The sequence below is a fragment of the Oncorhynchus kisutch genome, linkage group LG11 (genome assembly GCF_002021735.2).
Source record: "Oncorhynchus kisutch isolate 150728-3 linkage group LG11, Okis_V2, whole genome shotgun sequence".
Classification (NCBI taxonomy): Eukaryota; Metazoa; Chordata; class Actinopteri; order Salmoniformes; family Salmonidae; genus Oncorhynchus; species Oncorhynchus kisutch.
Window position 1 is genome coordinate 22,163,271 of NC_034184.2, and position 21,135 is coordinate 22,184,405.

General features: G+C 40.7%; 1 protein-coding gene across 1 annotated transcript in view; it reads left to right on the forward strand.

The window, feature by feature from the left end:
• The first annotated feature begins 351 nt into the window (after positions 1–351).
• mcph1 (microcephalin 1) overlaps positions 352–21,135 on the forward strand; it is a 50,141-nt gene continuing 29,357 nt past the window's right edge. The window contains exons 1-10 of the mRNA XM_020495490.2: positions 352–422; positions 16,648–16,715; positions 16,805–16,896; positions 16,996–17,114; positions 17,349–17,433; positions 17,699–17,810; positions 17,884–18,015; positions 18,139–18,222; positions 18,326–19,504; positions 20,119–20,240. Of these exons, the coding sequence (XP_020351079.1) occupies positions 16,673–16,715; positions 16,805–16,896; positions 16,996–17,114; positions 17,349–17,433; positions 17,699–17,810; positions 17,884–18,015; positions 18,139–18,222; positions 18,326–19,504; positions 20,119–20,240 (1,968 nt within the window). The 5' untranslated portion in view covers positions 352–422; positions 16,648–16,672. The remainder of the gene's footprint in view (positions 423–16,647; positions 16,716–16,804; positions 16,897–16,995; positions 17,115–17,348; positions 17,434–17,698; positions 17,811–17,883; positions 18,016–18,138; positions 18,223–18,325; positions 19,505–20,118; positions 20,241–21,135) is intronic.

Genomic DNA, 21,135 nt, shown 5'->3' on the forward strand with positions numbered 1-21,135 from the left:
TGTCGTTGTATCTGTCGAACTGCTTTGCTTTATCTTGGCCAGGTCGCAATTGTAAATGAGAACTAGTTCTCAACTTGCCTACCTGGTTAAATAAAGGTAAAATAAATAAAATAAATAAATAAATTGTTTCGCAGAGATATTAGTTGAAACACAAAACAGCTTGTCAGGCGGTGTCTGGGGACATCAGATAGTGAAAGCTAGAATGAGGAGAGGAGATTATATCCAGAGGGGTAGGCTATGGCTTCAAAAGCTATTGTTCTCATAAATGCTCTATCGTGATCTTGTTAAAAGACCCACAAATCTAGCTAGCTAATAATGTATATTACTGTATATTTCAGACCAACCAATGACAGGTTCGTACGTCTTCTATTTCCCAGCATGCCTTGTGTCATAAAATTACACCCGCGGAAAGTCTCAAGATTGTAAGTATCGAAAAGTGTTTTTTAAAGCCATACAGTTTTAGTACATGCTTTATAAAAGTAACTGGCTGGATGACAGTCTTGGATCTGTTTGAAATTGTTGACACACTCAGTCGGAATATATTAGCTAAATTGCTTTGTTTAGCTAGAGTAGCTAGCCAACGTTAGCACTCATACATTTTTGTCAAGTTGCTAAGTATCATTATGGTACGATTTGCACTCACACGCTAGGAAGTTAGCTATTGTTAGCTACTTTGCTAGAACTCTTCGGACTCAAGGTTATGTAAATTTGCTAGCCGTCAAAGAAATGACATTTAGAGTATGCTATCTTGGGGAGACTAGAGGTTTTTGATTAGAACATGCTAATATTAACGTGGAACTGAAAGCGTTTTAGCAACAAATCAAACTGTATGTCGCATGCGCCGAATACAACAAGTGTAGACCTTACCGTTAAGTCCTTAACCAACAGTGCAGAAGAGTTAAGAAAATATTTACCAAATAAACTAAAGTAACATAACAATAACGAGGCTATATAAAGGAGGTACCGGTGTTGTGCCCCCCCCCTGCCAGAACCCCCCCCCCCTTCTAATTTTCTTAATTTTGTGGCTAGAGTCAAATACTTTCTGTGGCACATATCAGAGTCAAATACTTAATATAGAACAAATTTCACGTAGGCAACCGAAATGAATAATGAATGTATGTGTGTTATATTAAACAGAGGGAGTAAAATGTTTGCAAGCAATAAATGGCAGAATTATTATCCTTACACTTTCAAAAATACTAGTCGAATAAGACATGGGAGAGATGACGAATTTTGTCAAAGAGATTTATTTATAGACTAATACAGATCAGTAGCGGATTTAGGTACTGGCGACATGGGCCGGCACGGGTGCTGAAGGTAGGGTTCGCCCAGGGTGCTATACAAGATAGAACCGCCACTTACACATGAAACAAATAGCCAAACTGCTGACAAATTCTTTCTGCTACTAAGATGAGTGAGACATAGGCTAAACTGACAATGGAGTGAAGAGCAGAAATCTCAACTAGCAAGCAAGTGGCAGCAATGAAGAACGAGAAAGGGTGAGAATTCTATCACAACACCGGTACGGAGTCAGTGTGCGGGGGTACAAATTAGCAGTAATTTGTACATGTAGGTAGGGGTGAAGTGACTATGTATAGATAATAAACAGCGAGTAGCAAGAGTGTACAAAACTAATGGGGGGGGGGGGGGGGTCAATAGTCCGTTGGCAATTTTAGTAATTGTTCAGATGGCTTGGGGGTAGGGTAGAAGCCAAATAAATAAGTACAGACTCAGTCAGGGAGAATGTCAGGTGTAGACATTTGCCAGTTGGTCCGCGCATGCTTCTTACCACTTTTGAGTACACGTCCTGGTAATCCATCTGGCCACGCGGCTTTGTGAATGTTGACCTGTTTAAAGGTCTTGCTCACATCGGCTATCGAGTGCATTATCACACAGTCATCCAGAACAGCTGGTGCTCTCGTGCATGCGTTAGTGTTTCTTGCCTCGAAGTGATCATAAAATGCATTTAGTTTGTCTGGTAGGCTCATGTCTGGGTTTCCCTTTGTAGTCCGTAATAGTTTTCAAGCCCTGTCACATCCGACGAGCGTCAGAGCCGGTGTAGTAGGATTCAAACTTAATCCTGTATTGACGCTTTGCTTGTTTGATGGTTCGTCTGAGGGCATAGCAGGATTTCTTATAGGTGTCCGGATAAGTGTTCCGCTCCTTGAAAGCGGCAGCTCTAGCCTTTAGCTTGATGCGGATGTTGCCTGTAATCCATGGCTTCTGGTTGCGATGTATGTATGGTCACTGTGGGGACGATGTCATCGATGCACTTATTGATGAAGCCGATGACTGAGGTGGTATTATACTCAATGCCATTGGATGAATCCCGGAACATATTCCAGTCTGTGCTAGCGAAACAGTCCTGTAGCGTAGCATCCGCGTCATCTTACCACTTCTGTATTGAGCGAGTCTCTGGTACTTCCTGCTTTAGTTTTTGCTTGTAAGCAGGAATCTAGAGGATATAATTATGGTCATATTTGCCAAATATAGGGCTGGGGAGAGCTTTGTATGCATCTGTGTGTGGAGTGAAGGTGGTCTAGAGTTTTTTTCTCCTTTGGTTGCACATGTGACATGCTGGTAAAACTGATTTAAGTTTGCCTACGTTAAAGTCCCCGGCCACTAGGAGCGCCACTTCTGGGTGAGAGTTCTCTTATTTGCTTATGGCCTTATAGAGTTTGAGTGCGGTCTTAGTGCCAGCATCGGTCTGTGGTGGTAAATAGATGGCTACGAATAATAAAGATGAGAACTCTCTTGGTAGATAGTGTGGTCTACAGTTTATCATAAGATACTCTACCTCAGGCGAGCAATACCTCAAATCTTATTTAATATTAGACATTAATATTAGACATCGTGGCACCAGCTGTTATTGACAAAAAGACACACACCCCCACCCCTCGTCTTACCAGATGTAGCTTCTCTGTTCTGCTGGTGCATTGAAAATCCCTCCAGCTCTATCTTATTCGCGTCGTCATTCAGCCACGACTCGGTGAAACATAAGATGCTACAGTTCTTAATCTCCCGTTGCTAGGGTAATCGTAGGTCATCAGTTTTATTTTCCAATGATCGCATGTTAGCAAGTAGAATTGATGGTAGTGGGAGTTTACTTGCACGCCTACGGATTCTCAAAAGGCAGCCCGATCTGCGCCCTCTTTTCCTCCGTCATTACTTCACGCAAATGACGGGGATCTGTACCTGTTCCCTGGAGAGCAGTATATCTTTCTTGTCGGACTCGTTAACTTCTTCTTATGGGCACCTGGCCAACATCCGGTGAAATTGTAGAGCGCGAAATTCAAACTACAGAATTATAAATATTTAACTTAAATAAAATCACAAGTGTAATACATCAAAATAAAGCTTAACTTCTTGTTAATCCAGCCGCTGTCAGATTTCAAAAAGGCTTTACGGCGAAAGCACACCATGCGATTATCTGAAGACAGCTCCCCGCATACAAAACCATGAAAAACATATTTTAACCAGGCAGGTGCGACACGAAAGTCAGAAATAGTGATGTAATAAATGCCTTACCTTTGATCTTCTGTTGGCACTCCAAAAGGTCCCAGTTACATCACAAATGGTCCTTTTGTTCGATAATGTCCTTCTTTATAGCCATAAAAGGTTTAGCTGGCGCGCTTCAGTCAATAATCCACCCATTTTCCCTCCATCAAAATGCATACAAAATTAATCCCAAACGTTACTAATAAACTTTTCCAAACAAGTCAAACAACGTTTATAATCACACCTTAGGTACCCTAATACGTGAATAAACAATAAAATTCAAGACAGAGAATCGTTATTGTCTTTACCGGAGAAAAATACCAATGAACGCGCTCTCATTCACGCGCTTTGAAACACTACAGCCAAAATGGGAGCCACCTAGAAAAACATTAACTTCTGGCTCATTTTTTCCAAAAACCAGCCTGAAACTCTTTCTAAAGACTGTTGACATCTAGTGGAAGCCCTAGGAACTGCAAGCTTGGAGGACTTCACTTTATAATTAAAGTGACAGCCATTGAAAATAGTGGAAGGCTGAAATTGATTTTTTGGGTGATGGTTTATCCTCGGGGTTTCACCTGCCATATCAGTTCTGTTATACGCACAGACATTATTTTCACAGTTTTAGAAACGTCAGAGTGTTTTCTATCCAAATCTACCAATTATATGCATGTCCTAGCTTCTGGGCCTGAGTAACATGCAGTTTACTTTGGGCACGCTTTTCATCCGGATGTGAAAATACTGCCCCCTACCCAAGAGAGGTTAAAGGTTCATCATGAGTAATCCCAGTTCTGATGTCCAGAAGTTATTTTATTTATTTATTTTTTAACCTTTATTTTACTAGGCAAGTCAGTTAAGAACAAATTCTTATTTTCAATGACGGCCTAGGAACAGTGGGTTAACTGCCTGTTCAAGGGCAGAACGACAGATTTTGTACCTTGTCAGCTCGGGGATTTGAACTTGCAACCTTTCGGTTACTAGTCCAATGCTCTAACCACTAGGCTACCCTGCCGTCGTAAGAGACGGTAGCAGCAACATTATGTACAAAATATGTTACAAACAACGCAAAAAAATGAACAAAATAGCACAAACATAGCACAAACATGAAGTCTTGTTAAAATATGTTCGTATACACCCCCAGGAAGAATAACACTTTTTTTACCTCCAGAAATTCATTGAACGTTTGGAAATATAGTAAGGCATTTGTGAAAATTCGATTGTAATATAGTGGGAAAGCGGCCGTGCGTTTGGACGTTTTAATAGACACTGCAGTAAATAAAAACATCTGTCTTGTCCACGACCTGAGTCAACACAGACAGATGTGCCATAGCCAATCAGAGCTACAGTAAGCCTATATAAAAATAAGCCATTTTCCACACGGGCCTGCCATAAATTCACTTTGAAATTGACTGTGTTTTTACAGGCAACAGCGTGACTTTAGATCATTAGAAAACATTTGCCCTAAGCAACAAAATACAATTCTTGGTGACAGGGGGCAGTATTTTCACGTCCGGATGAAATGCATGCCCAAATTCAACTGCCTGCTACTCATCCCCAGAAGATAAGATATGCATATTATTAGTAGATGTGGATAGAAAACAATCTGACGTTTCTAAAAGTGTTTGAATCATGTCTGTGAGTATAACAGAACTTATTTAGCAGGACAAACCATTCAGATTTTTTTTGAGGTCACTCTCTTTTCAATGAGGTTTCATTGGGAATCCAGATTTCTAAGGGACCTTCTTGCAGTTCCTATCACTTCCACTGGATGTCAACAGTCTTTAGAAATTGGTTGAGGTTTTTCCTTTGTGTAATGAAGAAGTACGACCATCTTGAACGAGGGTCACTTGAAGTGTACTGTTAGATAGAGACGCGTGACCAGAAAGCTAGCTACAGTTTGTTTTCCTCCTGTATTGAACACAGATCATCCCGTCTTCAATTTTATCGATTATTTACGTAAAAAAATACCTAAAGTTGTATTACAAAAGTAGTTTTAAATGTTTTGGCAAAGTTTACAGGTAACTTTTGAGATATTTTGTAGTCACTTTTCGCAAGTCGGAACCGGTGTTTTTCTGGATCAAACTCGCCAAATAAATGGACATTTTGGATATATATCGACGGAATTAATCGAACAAAAGGACCATTTGTGATGTTTATGGGACATATTGGAGTGCCAACAAAAGAAGCTCGTCAAAGGTTAAGGCATGAATTATATTTTTATTTCTGCGTTTTGTGTCGCGCCTGCAGGGGTGAAATATGGTTTCTCTCTTTGTTTACAGAGGTGCTATCCTCAGATAATTGCATCATTTGCTTTCACCGAAAAGCCCTTTTGAAATCTGACATGTTGTCTGGATTCACAACAAGTGTAGTTTTAATTTGCTATCTTGCATGTGTGATTTAATGAAAGTTTGATTTTTATTGTAATTTATTTGAATTTGCTGCTCTGCATTTTCCCTGGCTTTTGGCCAGGTGGGACGCTAGTGACCCACATATCCCAGAGAGGTTCATGGATTTCTACAAATGTAAATACCATGGGAGTCTTCTTAAATTTTGGGAACTTCAGTCCTATTGACCAAAACAACCATGAAAAGGTAGACTCTCTCCCTCAGTTGCCTATGCACATCAATCAACAAGATCAACGACTTATGCTATCCAGAGCGAGATGAGCTAAAAATCGAATTGGGCAACATTAGAAAAACCCTCAACTTTTTCAGCTAGATAATAGTAGCCTGCTCGTCCTTCTGCAGTTTGCCTGCCAATACATGCTTGTCTCAACCCACGTTGTGACAACTGAATGGGAACTTACCTGCCTACCTGCCCATTTGATCAATGCCAAATACATTTGATTGATAACTAGGAGATACACTAACTGTGGATAACAAATTCAGCCTAGCTAGCAAAGCGATTCACATTTCTTGCTAGCTAACAAAATGACACCTGCATCTCTAGCTGTAGCCACCCAAAAATTATATGAGGGGTGAAAATTAAGGCACTCTCACCCACTCCTCCAATGACATGACATCCTCCTAGCAGCTAGCTAGCTAACTTGAGTCTGGGTTTTTAGCTTGCTTAATAAATATCTAGCTACATAAATAGATTCGCTAGCATAGGGGTGTCAAACTCGATCAGCACACGGGCCATATTAAAAACCACAACGAATTTGCGGGGGACCCAAACTAGCCCTTGTTTTATTAGAAAAAATATGTCCCTTTATAATGCCCACAATGTATGAGCATTTTAACATGTTAAAACAAAAGATAAGTAATATTTGTCCAGTCTTTGCTGCTTTGCTTGCAGATGTGCATAATATGCTGCTAGTAACCGGAAGGTTCCAAGTTCAAACCCCCGAGCTGACAAGGTACAAATCTATCGTTCTGCCCCTGAACAGGCAGTTAACCCACTGTTCCTAGGCTGTCATTGAAAATAAGAATTTGTTCTTAACTGACTTGCCTGGTAAAATTAAAAAGGTACAATTTAAAATAAAATAAAAGTATTTAATAACTTCAAATAACAAAAAAGGTAGCTTTAGGTTGTTGTAACAGGACAGATTTGATTTATTTTTGTCCAAAAGCTCAAGTCCTAAAATAAAAAAAATGTTCTGTAACACAATGGCCAAAAAGGTTAATGAAAAGTTATGCAAATAACGAATTCGCAAAATAACCATTATTATAACTGGTATTGACAATAGAAGGCACCCGTATCAACCGAGTGTTGGTCATTTGCGGTTATACACAAGTGCCTGTGTGAAGTTATTTTAGGACATCGGACATAACAATGATGCATTAATGTATGCTAAATAGTTAACTAGCGAGATGACAACCAGCCAAGCGTTCATAAAAACAGCCAAGCGACACAATGTTTTGAATTGGCTACCCCCCCCCCCCTGCCCACTGGCACACACGCAGGTGATACACACAACATTACCTTTCCAGGATTTTCATTGCTTTAACTGGGCAAAAAACTCTATCAATTATCATCAAAAAATTTGCAAGTGACTCTGATCTCAAACTCAACTCGCGACTGCATGATTGAAAGACTGCTCGTACCTGTCAATCCAGGCCTACAATAATGAAACTCTCATGGGCTCTGCAGAAATTGAGAGGACAATGAGCAAAACATTGCATCCGGATCAGCCCAATTGTTTGATTTTGTGTACATAATTATTTTTTTCCTGACAACTTAAATCTATAATTCCCTTGCCCAACAATTTTCATGTCGAGCCCTGTGTAACATTTGTTTCATTTTTTTTGTACTGCATGGATTACCGGTGCAATTGAATGCAGCATTGCTGTTTGGTGCATTCAAAATATATTGTCGTTGAGTGGCCAGCCAAGTAGGCTTGGGCAGAGTACTGGGTATTTGGAAATAGCCATGGATGGTTTTTCAATATCGTTGAAACAATTTTTAAAAACGTTTTTCCTTACATTTGGATATTTAACAATTTTAAGTAAATACCTGCAGTCAAATTGTGCAATACGTTAGGAGATAAAACAGATAATATTTTTCATTTCACCGGTCATATTATTTTACAGTATGAAGCTTACCATAGTTTTCCAGAACAGTTGAGCCAGTCAAGTGTTTTTGTCAATAGCACAACGGAGAAAGCAGGAGCAGGTGAGTCCAGCTGTGTATTGATGGGTTGCGTTTTACATTGAAAGTCGTGTTTTTTGTGAGTGATCATGTATATATAGAGTGGGGCAAAAAAGTATTTAGTCAGCCACCAATTGTGCAAGTTCTCCCACTTAAAAAGAAGAGAAGCCTGTAATTTTCATCATAGGTACACTTCAACTATGACAGACAAAATGAGAAAAAAAATCCAGAGAATCACATTGTATGATTTTTTAAAATGAATTTATTTGCGGTGGAAAATAAGTATTTGGTCACCTACAAACAAGCAAGATTTCTGGCTCTCACAGACCTGTAACTTCTTCTTTAAGAGGCTCCTCTGTCCTCCACTCGTTACCTGTATTAATGGCACCTGTTTGAACTTATTATCAGTATAAAAGACACCTGTCCACAACCCCAAACAGTCACACTCCAACTCCACTATGGCCAAGACCAAAGAGCTGCCAAAGGACACCAGAAACAAAATTGTAGACCTGCACCAGGCTGGGAATACTGAATCTGCAATAGGTAAGCAGCTTGGTTTGAAGAAATCAACTGTGGGAGCAATTATTAGGAAATGGAAGACATAAAAGACCACTGATAATCTCCCTCGATCTGGGGCTCCACACAAGATCTCACCCCGTGGGGTCAAAATGATCACAAGAACGGTGAGCAAACATCCCAGAACCACACGGGGGGACCTAGTGAATGACCTGCAGAGAGCTGGGCCCAAAGTAGCAAAGCCTACCATCAATAACACACTACGCCGCCAGGGACTCAAATCCTGCAGTGCCAGACGTGTCCCCCTGCTTAAGCCAGTACATGTCCAGGCCCATCTGAAGTTGTCTAGAGAGCATTTGGATGATCCAGAAGAAGATTGGGAGAATGTCATAAGGTCAGATGAAACCAAAATATAACTTTTTGGTAAAAACTCAACTCGTCGTGTTTGGAGGACAAAGAATGCTGAGTTGCATCCAAAGAACACCATACCTACTGTGAAGCATGGGGATGGAAACATCATGCTTTGGGGCTGTTTTTCTGCAAAGGAACCAGGACGACTGATCCGTGTAAAGGAAAGAATGAATGTGGCCATGTATCGTGAGATTTTGAGTGAAAACCTCCTTCCATCAGCAAGGGCATTGAAGATGAAACGTGGCTGGGTCTTTCAACATGACAATGATCCCAAACACACCGCCCGGGCAATGAAGGAGTGGCTTCGTAAGAAGCATTTCAAGGTCCTGGAGTGGCCTAGCCAGTCTCCAGATCTCAACCCCATAGAAAATATTTGGAGGGAGTTGAAAGTCCGTGTTGCCCAGCAACAGCCCCAAAACATCACTGCTCTAGAGGAGATCTGCATGGAGGAATGGGCCAAAATACCAGCAACAGTGTGTGAAAACCTTGTGAAGACTTACAGAAAACGTTTGACCTCTGTCATTGCCAACAAAGGGTATATAACAAAGTATTGAGAAACGTTTGTTATTGACCAAATACTTATTTTCCACCATAATTTGCAAATAAATTCATAAAAAATCCTACAATGTGATTTTCTGGATTTTTTTTCTCATTTTGTCTGTCATAGTTGAAGTGCTATGATGAAAATTACAGGCGCCTCTCATCTTTTTAAGTGGGAGAACTTGCACAATTGGTGGCTGACAATACTTTTTTTGCCCCATTTGTAGTTTTCCTTCACAGAAAATACATTAGTGCAACACATTTGGCAGAAAATAGCTTCATTGTCATCAGATGACAACAGAAGTGCAACAGTATTTGACTGTCAGCCACACAAGTAAATGAGCTTACAATGAAAAAGCAAGACATTTTTTTGCAAAAAAAATAGGCATGGCCATCATATTTCTAATGTTTATCATAGCAATAATGTAAACAGCCACGTTTCCTAATGTTTTGCTTAAAGTTTATCTTGCATTTCACCAAGAAAAGTAGGCTGGCTACACTGAGAAAAGGATGGAGAAAAGTCACAGTGGAAAAAGTACCCAATTGTCATACTTGAGTAATTTTCTATTAACATATTTTTTACTTTTACTCAAGTAAAAGTGAGTCACCCAGTAAAATACTACTTTAGTAAAAATATTTGGTTTTAAATATACTTAAGTATCAAAAGTAAATGTAATTGCTCAAATGTACTTACAGTTGAAGTCGGAAGTTTATATACACCTTAGCCAAATACATTTAAATTTAGTTTTTCCCAATTCCTGACTTTTAATCCAAGTAAAAATTCCCTGTTTTAGGTAAGTTAGGATCACCACTTTATTTTAAGAATGTGAATTGTCAGAATAATAGTAGAGTGATTTATTTCCGCTTTTATTTCTTTCATCACATTCCCAGTGGGACAGAAGTTTACACACACTCAATTAGCATCTGGTAGTATTGCCTTAAAGTTGATTAACTTGGGTCAAACGTTTTGGGTAGCCTTCCACAAACGTTCCCACAATAAGTTGGGTAAATTTTGACCCATTCCTCCTGACAAAGCTGGTGTAACTGAGTCAGGTTTGTAGGCCTCCTTGTTCGCACACGCTTTTTCAGCTCTGCCCACACATTTTCTATAGGATTGAGGTCAGGGCTTTGTGATTGCCACTCCAATACCTTGACTTTGTTGTCCTCAAGCCATTTTGCCACAACTTTGGAAGTATGCTTGGGGTCATTGTCCATTTGGAAGACCCATTTGCAACCAAGCTTTAACTTCCTGACTGATGTCTGGAGATGTTGCTTCAATATATCCACATAATTTCCTCATGATGCCATCTATTTTGTGAAGTGCACCAGTCCCTCCTGCAGCAAAGCACCCCCACAACATGATGCTGCCACCCCCGTTCTTCATGGTGGGATGGTGTTCTTTGGCTTGCAAGCCTCCCCTTTTTTCCTCCAAACATAACAATGATCATTATGGACAAATAATTCTATTTTTGTTTCATCAGACCAGAAGGGATTTCTCCAAAAAGTATGATCTTTGTCCCCATGTGCCGTTGCAAACTGTCATCTGGCTGTTTAATGGTAGTTTTGGAACAGTGGCTTCATCCTTGCTGAGTGGCCTTTCAGGTTATGTCAATATAGGACTCACTGCACTGTGGATATAGATACTTTTGTATCTGTTTCCTTCAGAATCTTCACAAGGTCCTTTGCTGTTGTTCTGGTATTGACTTGCACTTTTTGCACCAAAGTATGTTCATCTCTAGGAGACAGAACGCGTCTCCTTCCTGAGTGGTATGACAGCTGCGTGGTCCCATGGTGTTTATACTTGCATACTATTGTTTGTACAGATGAACGTGGTACCTTCAAACATTTGGAAATTGCTCCCAAGGATGAACCAGACTTGTGGAGGTCTATTGTCTTGGCTGATTTCTTTTGATTTTCCCATGATGTCAAGCAAAGAGGCAATGAGTTTGAAGGTAGGCCTTGAAATACATCCACAGGTACACCTCCAATTGACTCAAACGATGTAAATTCGCCTATCAGAAGCTTCTAAAGCCATAACATTTTCTGGTATTTTCCAAGCTGTTTTAAGGCACAGTCAACTTATGTAAACTTCTGACCCACTGGAATTGTGATACAGTGAAATAATCTGTTTGTAAACAATTGTTGGAAAAATTACTTGTGTCATGCACAGAGTAGATGTCCTTACCAACTTGCCAAAACTGTAGTGTGTTAACAAGGAATTTGTGGAGTAATTGAAACACTTAGGTTGGAGTCATTAAAACTTGTTTATGTGAACTTCTGACTTCAACTGTAAGTATTAAAAGTAAACATATAAATCGTTTCATATTCTTTATATTAAGCAAACCAGACAGCACCATTTAATTTAATTTTTCTTTATGGGTAACCAGGGGCATACTTCAACACTCAGACATAATTTAATATGTGTTTAGTGCAGGCCTGGGCAAAGGCATACAGCCCCTGGCCTGATTCAATACGTCCTGCGGAATCATACTCAGATCACATAAATCATTTGGGATTAGTAAAGTTTAGAAAAATTTATTTGTTATTCAAATAAAAGGCCCAATGAATACTTGCCTTTGTGTAATGATTGAACTCCCACCGCTTGTGGGACATCTATTTTGAAGGCACGTATAAATAACTGCAAAGGACAGACAGTGACTGACCGGCTGACGCATGCGTCACAGTTACACGGCACAGTTAGAAATTGTGCAAAAAAAATGAGTTTTTCAAAGAAAAGGAAAGTAGACAGTGAATGTAGGGTGTTCCAGCAAGAGTGGGCATCGAAATATTTCTTTGAGGTATCAGGGAAAGCTGTGTGCTAAGTGTGCAACGAGAGCATCGTTGTCTTGAAGATTACCATTTGTCCCAACACTTCCAAACGAAGCATGCAGAGAAATATAGGAATATGTCTTCTGAGCAGAGGGCAAATAGGAATATGTCTTCTGAGCAGAGGGCAAGTGCTTCGAAAGTGTTGCTTTCTCAGTTGCAAAAGCAGCAAGGACTTTTCACAACTGCATTCAGCAAACGACGGAATTGCGAGAGCCAGCTATGTAATGTCGCACAAAATTGCTCAACATAGGAAGCCTTTCGCTGAGGGCAAATTCATTAAAGAATGTTTAATCGACTCTGCAGCAATACTTTGCCCTGTCAAGAAAGAGCTGTTTGAAAATGTTTCCCTGTCAAGACGAACAGTGACACGGCGTGTTGAGGACATTGCAGAGAATATGGAACAACAGTCGAAAGACAAGGATTTCACCTATTTCTCCTTGTCCCTGGATGACAGCAGTGATGCACGTGACACGGCGCAGTTGTTGATATCTTACGAGGCATAACCCCAGACTTTCAAATTACAAAGGAGCTTGCTTCAGTGCAGTCAATGAAGAACATAACCACAGGGAAATATTAGTTGGAGGAGGTTAATAAGTGTGTGGCAAAGCTGGGACTGAGTTTTAAAAAGTTATCCAGCGTGACCACTGATGGGTGCCCAAACTTGACAGGAAAAAACGTTGGCCTTTTGAAAAGGATACCATTTTTAAAAAAAAATTATTTTACTAGGCAAGTCCAAACTACAAGGGAAGGGCCTTTTTGCACATGAGATGTACAGCCTTGTCAAAGCCTTCAAGGGAATATTACTCCTCCTGACCCACCAAGTAGAAGCCAACAATCTCATTCACCTTCCGACACTACTAATCGGTTCCCTATTAGATGAACAGCGGGAGAAGTATACATTGCTGCTGCGTGCTTTGAACGGTGAGTTTTCTCGTCGTTTTGAGGATTTCAAAGTGTTGGAAAATGACATGCTGTTGGTTTCCTCTCCTTTCACCTTCAATGTGGATAACGCTCCCACTGACCTGCAACTTGAGCTTATCGATCTTCAGTCTGATGCAGTGCTTGGGGAACTATTCAAAACAATGTCACTGTTCTAAGCGTCTCTCGAACAAAACTTTCCAAAGATTAGGAGTCATGCTCAGAAGATGTTTGTACTGTTTGAGTCAACCTATGTATGTGAATAGACATGTTCAGTGACGAAATGCACTGCTCAAAAAAAAAAAATACACTAAAATAACACATCCTAGATCTGAATGAATGAAATATTCTTATTAAATACTTTTCTTTACATAGTTGAATGTGCTGACAACAAAATCACACAAATTATCAATAGAAATCAAATGTATCAACCCATGGAGGTCTGGATTTGGAGTGACACATCTGTGACACTCAAAATTAAAGTGGAAAACCACACTACAGGCTGATCCAACTTTGATGTAATGTCCTTAAAACAAGTCAAAATGAGGCTCAGTAGTGTGTTGCCTTCACGTGCCTGTATGACCTCCCTACAACTCCTGGGCATGCTCCTGATGAGGTGGCGGATGGTCTTCTGCGGGATCTCCTCCCAGACCTGGACGAAAGCATCCGGCAACTCCTGGACAGTCTGTGGTGCAACGTGGCATTGGTGGATGGAGCAAGACATGATGTCCCAGATGTGCTCAATTGGTGTGTGCTCAGATGTGCTCAATTCAGGTCTGGGGAACGGGCGGGCCAGTCCATAGCATCAATGCCTTCCTCTTGCAGGAACTGCTGACATACTCCAGCCACATGAGGTCTAGCATTGTCTTGCATTAGGAGGAACCCAGGGCCAACCGCACCAGCATATGGTCTCACAAGGGGTCTGAGGATCTCATCTCGGTACCTAATGGCAGTCAGTCTACCGCTGGCGAGCACATGGAGGGCTGTGCGGCCCCCCCACGCAATTTTTTTGTTATTTTTTATCTTTGTTTAACTAGGCAAGTCAGTTAAGAACCAATTCTTATTTTCAATGACGTTCTAGGAACAAAGGCCCTTCCCTTGCATCTTCTGCCTGTTCAGGGGCAGAATGACAGATTTGTACCTTGTCAGCTCGGGGATTTGAACTTGCAACCTTCTGGTTACTAGTCCAACGCTCTAACCACTAGGCTACTCTTCCACCATGACTGACCCACCGCCAAACCGGTCATGCTGGAGGATGTTGCAGGCAGCAGAACGTTCTCCACGGCGTCTCCAGACTTGTCACGTCTGTCACATGTGCTCAGTGTGAACCTGCCTTCATCTAAAGAGCACAGGGCGCCAGTGGCGAATTTGCCAATCTTGGTGTTCTCTGGCAAATGCCAAACATCCTGCACGGTGTTGGGCTGTAAGCACAACCCCCACCTGTGGACGTCGGGCCCTCATACCACCCTCATGGAGTCTGTTTCTGACCGTTTGAGCAGACACATGCACATTTGTGGCCTGCTGGAGGTCATTTTGCAGGGCTCTGGCAGTGCTCCTCCTTGCACAAAGGCGGAGGTAGCGGTCCTGCTGCTGGGTTGTTTGCCCTCCTACGGCCTCCTCCACGTCTCCTGATGTACTGGCCTGTCTCCTGGTAGCGTCTCCATGCTCTGGACACTACGCTGACAGACACAGCAAAACTTCTTGCCACAGCTCGCATTGATGTGCCATCCTGGATGAGCTGCACTACCTGAGCCACTTGTGTGGGTTGTAGACTCCGTCTCATGCTACCACTAGAGTGAAAGCACCGCCAGCATTCAAAAGTGACCAAAACATCAGCCAGGAAGCATAGGAACTGAGAAGTGGTCTGTGGTCATCACCTGCAGAACCACTCCTTTATTGGGGGTGTCTTGCTAATTGCATATAATTTCCACCTGTTGTCTATTCCATTTGCACAACAGCATGTGAAATTTATTGTCAATCAGTGTTGCTTCCTAAGTGGACAGTTTGATTTCACAGAAGTGTGATTGACTTGGAGTTACATTGTGTTGCTTAAGTGTTCCCTTTTATTTTTTTGAGCAGTGTATAACAAGTCAAGGCACAGATCATCTCTTACGGATTCTCACCTCTCAGCTATCCTGCATAGCGACGTCAGAAACTACTGACTCCACTGCTCTAGTCAATGCCCATCAGAGACGTCACTGATTGAGTAGTTTAAATGTAACGTTGAGCTCTCTTGTTTTTGTGCATACCCATTAACAAGAGTTCTGTCCGTGTACTTTTCCCTCCATGTAGTTCATTGCATGTTTAATAATGAAAATACCTAACCAAAGGAGAACATGGATGTGGGTTATTTCTGCACCTTCCCAATTACACCATAGATCTGTGTATAATGACGAGATGCTCATGTCTGCGCACTAACAATGAGTCGTTCCCACACTACGTCAGATTTAGTCTTTTACAATTATGACATGTCACACTGTGCAATGTTACCAAATCATGATCTTGATATCAACCTGTACGGTTTGCTTCAGTTTTGTCGTCATAACCTCGCATGCCAATCACAGAATATGTCTGCCGACGTAAGCTATGTCAACTGCAGCGGTGTATGTTCCATCAAAGCAGCGCAAGCCTCACTCTCTATGCATATCCGCAAGTGAAGTGAGTTTGAAAATGCTGGAAGTATGCGTCTTAGATATAGTTTTCACATGCATACATCATATGCCTGAACTCAGAAAGAAATGGTCACTGTGGAAGAACATTTATTTAGATTTGCCGATTTTGTGACTTTACAAAATGCCGTTAGGTAGCCTAATTTTAAGATGTCATGTAGTAGGCTGAACAAGATAATTAGGGCCGTGTTCCTATTGGTCAGTCACCGGGTTCGGCTCATAACACCAACCACACTAGGGCATACACGATAAAGGCTTGACATTTCTGATGTTGCCAGAACTTTGTCGGAGCCTACGACCACACGTGCAGCTGTACTTAATCGGCAGACCTAGACCCTGTCACACTGAACAAGCCAAGTCATCCGACAACCATTTACTACCTAAGAGTTTGGGTCGGCAAAATCGTGGCATAAGACCGCCAAAATCATAGCCGGCGGGCCTTAAGCGGTGCTTATAGCTGAGAACCTTTGGGATAAAACAGCATGACTTGTTAATGCCTTAGATTCTGGAGAGCAAGCTAGCTAGCTAGCTATCTATGAGTTTCAGTTTGCATGTAGGTGTAGCCTTAACATTACATGTCATCAGATGGTTTGTTGCTTGCCAAAAGCACGTCCCCTGCAGCATTTTGAACTTTCCTTCCCTAAATTTAACTTGGTTACTTATTTTTCTCTGATTGTAGGGAAATCCTTCAGTAAGAGATTCAAATGACTTCAAACAGTAGGCCTAACTGTGCTGCTATTCTAAAAGGTAAATTATGTGTACACCTTTCATGCTTTGAATAGCTTGCCTAACTAGCTACATGTGAATTAAGTATGGGGGTTTGATCTTTCCTCTAGATGTTGTTGCCTACGTTGATGTGTGGTCATCAAGTAAAACAGAGAATTACTCTAAACCATTCATCCAGCAGCTGCAGGATATGGGAGTTGAGGTGAGTTACCCTTTTATAGCTACACTGCTAACTAACTACACAGAAGTTTGTTTTTACTATGTGCCGTTTCACATTGTGATTTTCCCTGTATAATTCCAGGTATCAAAAACCTTCAATAAACAAGTCACCCACGTAGTCTTTAAAAATGGCCATCAAGCCACCTGGAATAAAGCCAAGAAGACTGGTGTGAAACTTGTGTCTGTTCTTTGGGTGGCCAGGTAAACCTCAAGCTTAATTTCTGTGTATATTCTTTATTTTCTTTAAAGTGCATGATCACAGCAATGGCAACAATGTATCTTCAATATACTTTGGTCTGGTGATGACAAGTTAGTGTTATGGCCATTTTGTTTTTGCAATTATTACACCAGCCACAAGGTGTCACTGACTGACAAATAAAATAGGATAACTGAGCGCCCAACTATCACTCATGTTGTTTTTGTTTATCAATGCAGATGTAAAGATGATGGTGAACATGTTAATGAAGAGTTGTGTCCGGCATTAAATGATGAAGTTAATCCAGCACTCAAGAAAAGGGTGGTAAGCAAATGTACAATTCTTTGCTAGGTTAAAATAATTACTGTACATAACTTTTATTTGATCACTGTCAACTACTTGGCTGTCTGGAGTTAAACTATATTTATTTTATTTCTTAAAAATTGTAATAGTTGAGCAAGAACTTTTTGCCAAAAAACATGAATAATTTGTCTATTGGTTTAATAAGTGTATTTATTGAAAGGATCTTAAGATTTTTTATGAGATTCATCCAAATACAAAATAATATAATATATTTTCTTTCATACAGCATCGTTGTATGCAGCCAAGAGACACCCCTCAGAGGACCCCTGAGAATGACAGGCGCTTGAAAAAAAAACTGGACAAGATGATCAAAGACCTAGTGCCAAAATCACCTCTTAGTAAGAAATCTCTCCTCATGGCTGACATTTTGTGCGTGGATGTGGTTTCATATTGAAATGTATTTCTGTATAGTTACAGATGTGTCCCCTTACATTATCGATGAAGAGAACGGAATAGTTTACAGTCCTTCTATGAAAAGGTCTGAGTCCATGGCACAGCGCCTGAAAGAAATGAGAGAAAAAAGGGAAAACCTCTCCCCGACAGGTATGTTTTATGTCTATGGCCAATTGTTAGATTTTTATAGTATGTTTAGCACCTGCAAAACATGGGCCAGAGTCTGTGAAAGAGCTGAGATATGTGGCAACTCTAGTTAATGATTTCTCTCAGCTTCACAGATAAAATCTAGGTTATCACCTGAGCTCAAGCCTCCTCTTGGGAATACACCATCCTGCTCTTTTTTGCAACAACTGTGTAAGTACTTGGACATAAGATTCATTGACACTGTCATTTATATAATGCTATAAGTTTCAGTGTCTTTTCTAATTCTCATAATGGCATATCTTTCCCTATGTAGATGAAGAACCGGATGAGGATTTTAATGCATCTGTTGGCTCAAATAAGACAGATGGAGAGAAGCAACATTTTGACACCATTGAAATACAGCACAAGAAAGACTTTCAGAAACCTTCGATGTCACCTTGCAGTGTTGTGCCGAGACAAAAGACAAGTCCGTTACCCAATTCACCGGCTAAAGAAAAAGCAAATAAACAAGACAAAAATCTTAAAAGGACTTCAATCAAAAGTGATGGAATCAAGAAACACAGGTCTTTAGAGAGTCCATGCCTGGATGACCTCCCGGAGGGTAGCAAGAGTGTGCAATCAGTGTTTACGTTTGACAGTTTTGTAGTGGGAAAAAATAGACGATCAACCAGCAGAAGTAACATGTCAAAAGTCACACCACCTGTTAGGAAAAGCAGAACACCACAGTCTCTTCCAGAAAGTAAGCCAACTGTTAATCTGGACATTTCTAGTCGCCGTTCTTCTACAATTTTACCAGACAACCCCAATGTGCCAAATCAAACGTCCGTAAATATGACCACACTGAAATCAAAAGTGAGCCAACGGAGAAAATCCTTGCTTCCTGCTTTGGCAAGATCTTGCACGGTCTCAAATGACTCTCATGCCTCCTCCTGTGCATATGATGATGATGATGATAACGTATTTGAGGACTTCTTCTCTCCAGCTAACAACCCGCGGAGACATCAAAGTCTCCTTTTGCCCCGCTTGCCCTCAGAGTCAAATGTTCTTGTTCCCTTTGAACTGGAGCCTCAGCCTAGCCCTGGGAAGCGGAAGAGGGGCAAGAGTGAAACCACAGGGTCTGAGTCGGCCAGTGCCAAAAAGAGAAAACATGGGGTGCCAAGTGTAAAAGAGTCCAGCAGTGTAAGCAGCATGTTGTCTCAACACGAGCACCCACACCAGGATACAAAAGGACTTGCATCCTCAGAGGGCAATAATACAAAACAAACGGTGACTAAAAGAAGTGCACAAAGCACATTGCCATTCTCCAGAGTGCCTAAAGACTCCACCGATGAACTGACTTGTGCCCCTGAGAAGCAGATCGCGTCAACAGATCCCACACAACTTTCAAAAACAAATTTGACAGCGGCCAAAAAATCACTAGATAAGCAAAACAGTTCATATATCCTACCTCGGCACAAGGACAATGAAGGGAAAAGTAGCCCACGTTTGGAAAGTATGTGAATTCTAAAACCTAAATATTACAAGATGTTTGGATGTTACCATGTCTTCAATATAATCAATGCAATAGCATTTAAGTGTTTTACTAATCAATATAACTGATCAACATAAAACACCTTAGACTCTCCGGTAGTAATAATGTGCTGTGAAATTGGTACTGTGGTCATTCATGGTTTCATTATCCACATGAATGTTTACAATCTTTTCTCTGCAAGTGTCCCAAACTGGGGTTTTATCACAGCAACGGCACTTATTAGCCACATCAGAATTATTACCGTGAGCAGTATTTTGTGAAGCAAAAGCTGAAAATATGTACTTTCATATTGGAAAATGTTTAGCCATGTAAGTTAATCATAGTGTGAATGTTTAAGTTTTAGTATAGCCGTGTCATTCCAGCACAATTGGAAAATTGATTAAATTAACTATTTTAATACTGATGTGACGGTACATTTTCTAATAAACAGATGTTAACCTTTCATTCCAGAATAACCTTACTGACAATATCTGTTCGCATGATAGCCGTAAACACACAAACACAAGTGAATCAGCATTCAGCAGGAAGAAAATGCACCTGTGTGTGTTGTTTTGTAACGTTTTCAACGTTTTCAGTTGTAGGCAGAGGAACTGCATATGCTGCAACAGCTGGTGTCACGGACACAATTTCTGACAATTTAAGCAAACAGAAAGGACAAGTCAATGTGGTGGAGAAGAGAATGGACAAAAATACAAAGGTAACCATCTAAGTTGCTGTTGTGGTGTTTGCTGTAATTGTTATAGCCCAGCATTTAAACAGACTATAAACATACAATAGCATTTTCAACAATGTTATGGTTTAGATTTTTTTCTTAGATATCGATTAACCTGACAGTTTGTGAATTAAATACGAAACCTAAACTTTAAACTTGTCCTCTATCTCTTGGTAAAACCAAGCTGTGGAGGAACAGGCATCTTTTTGCCTTTGTGTTCCATTCCTTTTGAATACAGCTGCTTAGAAAGTGTGCAGTACACGCATGAGTATTCATGGGTAGTCTTTGAAGCTGCTGCCACGGGGGCTCTGTCTGTGTAGTCTTCAGGGGTTCCTGTGTGTTACCTCCATGTTGGTAGCACAACATCCTTGTCTGTGAAGATGCACCTGGCTCAGTCTTTGTGTTCTCTCAACCTGAACAAAACTTCAGCTTTTAACACTATGGTGAAAATGTCTTTCATCTTCCCTATGAACCTTGTTTGAATTCCCATGTGAACTGCATCGCAGAATGCATAATATTCTTTCATCGTTACATGATCGAGATTTAAATATTAGTTTAAATTATTAATTGTGATTTGACTATAACACTGTCATGTTACTTCTACCCCCAAATTAGTTTATTTTTAATTCCAGAAAATGGTTTACTTAGCAGGGTCTGGAAAACTGGCCACCTGTTTTACAACTGTGAAAGATGGTATTGGTTTTCTGTGCTAGGTTGCAGGTGCAACCTTCACAGAACAGCCCATGTAAGAAGAGCACTCATTATGAGGTTATGGAGTGCTTTGTTTGGATTAGACTCCATCCCCCTCAGCATCTGGACAAAGGTAGTCTTACCAAAAGTGGAAAGAAGTAATGTGCAAGTGCAACAGCCATGACAGAAA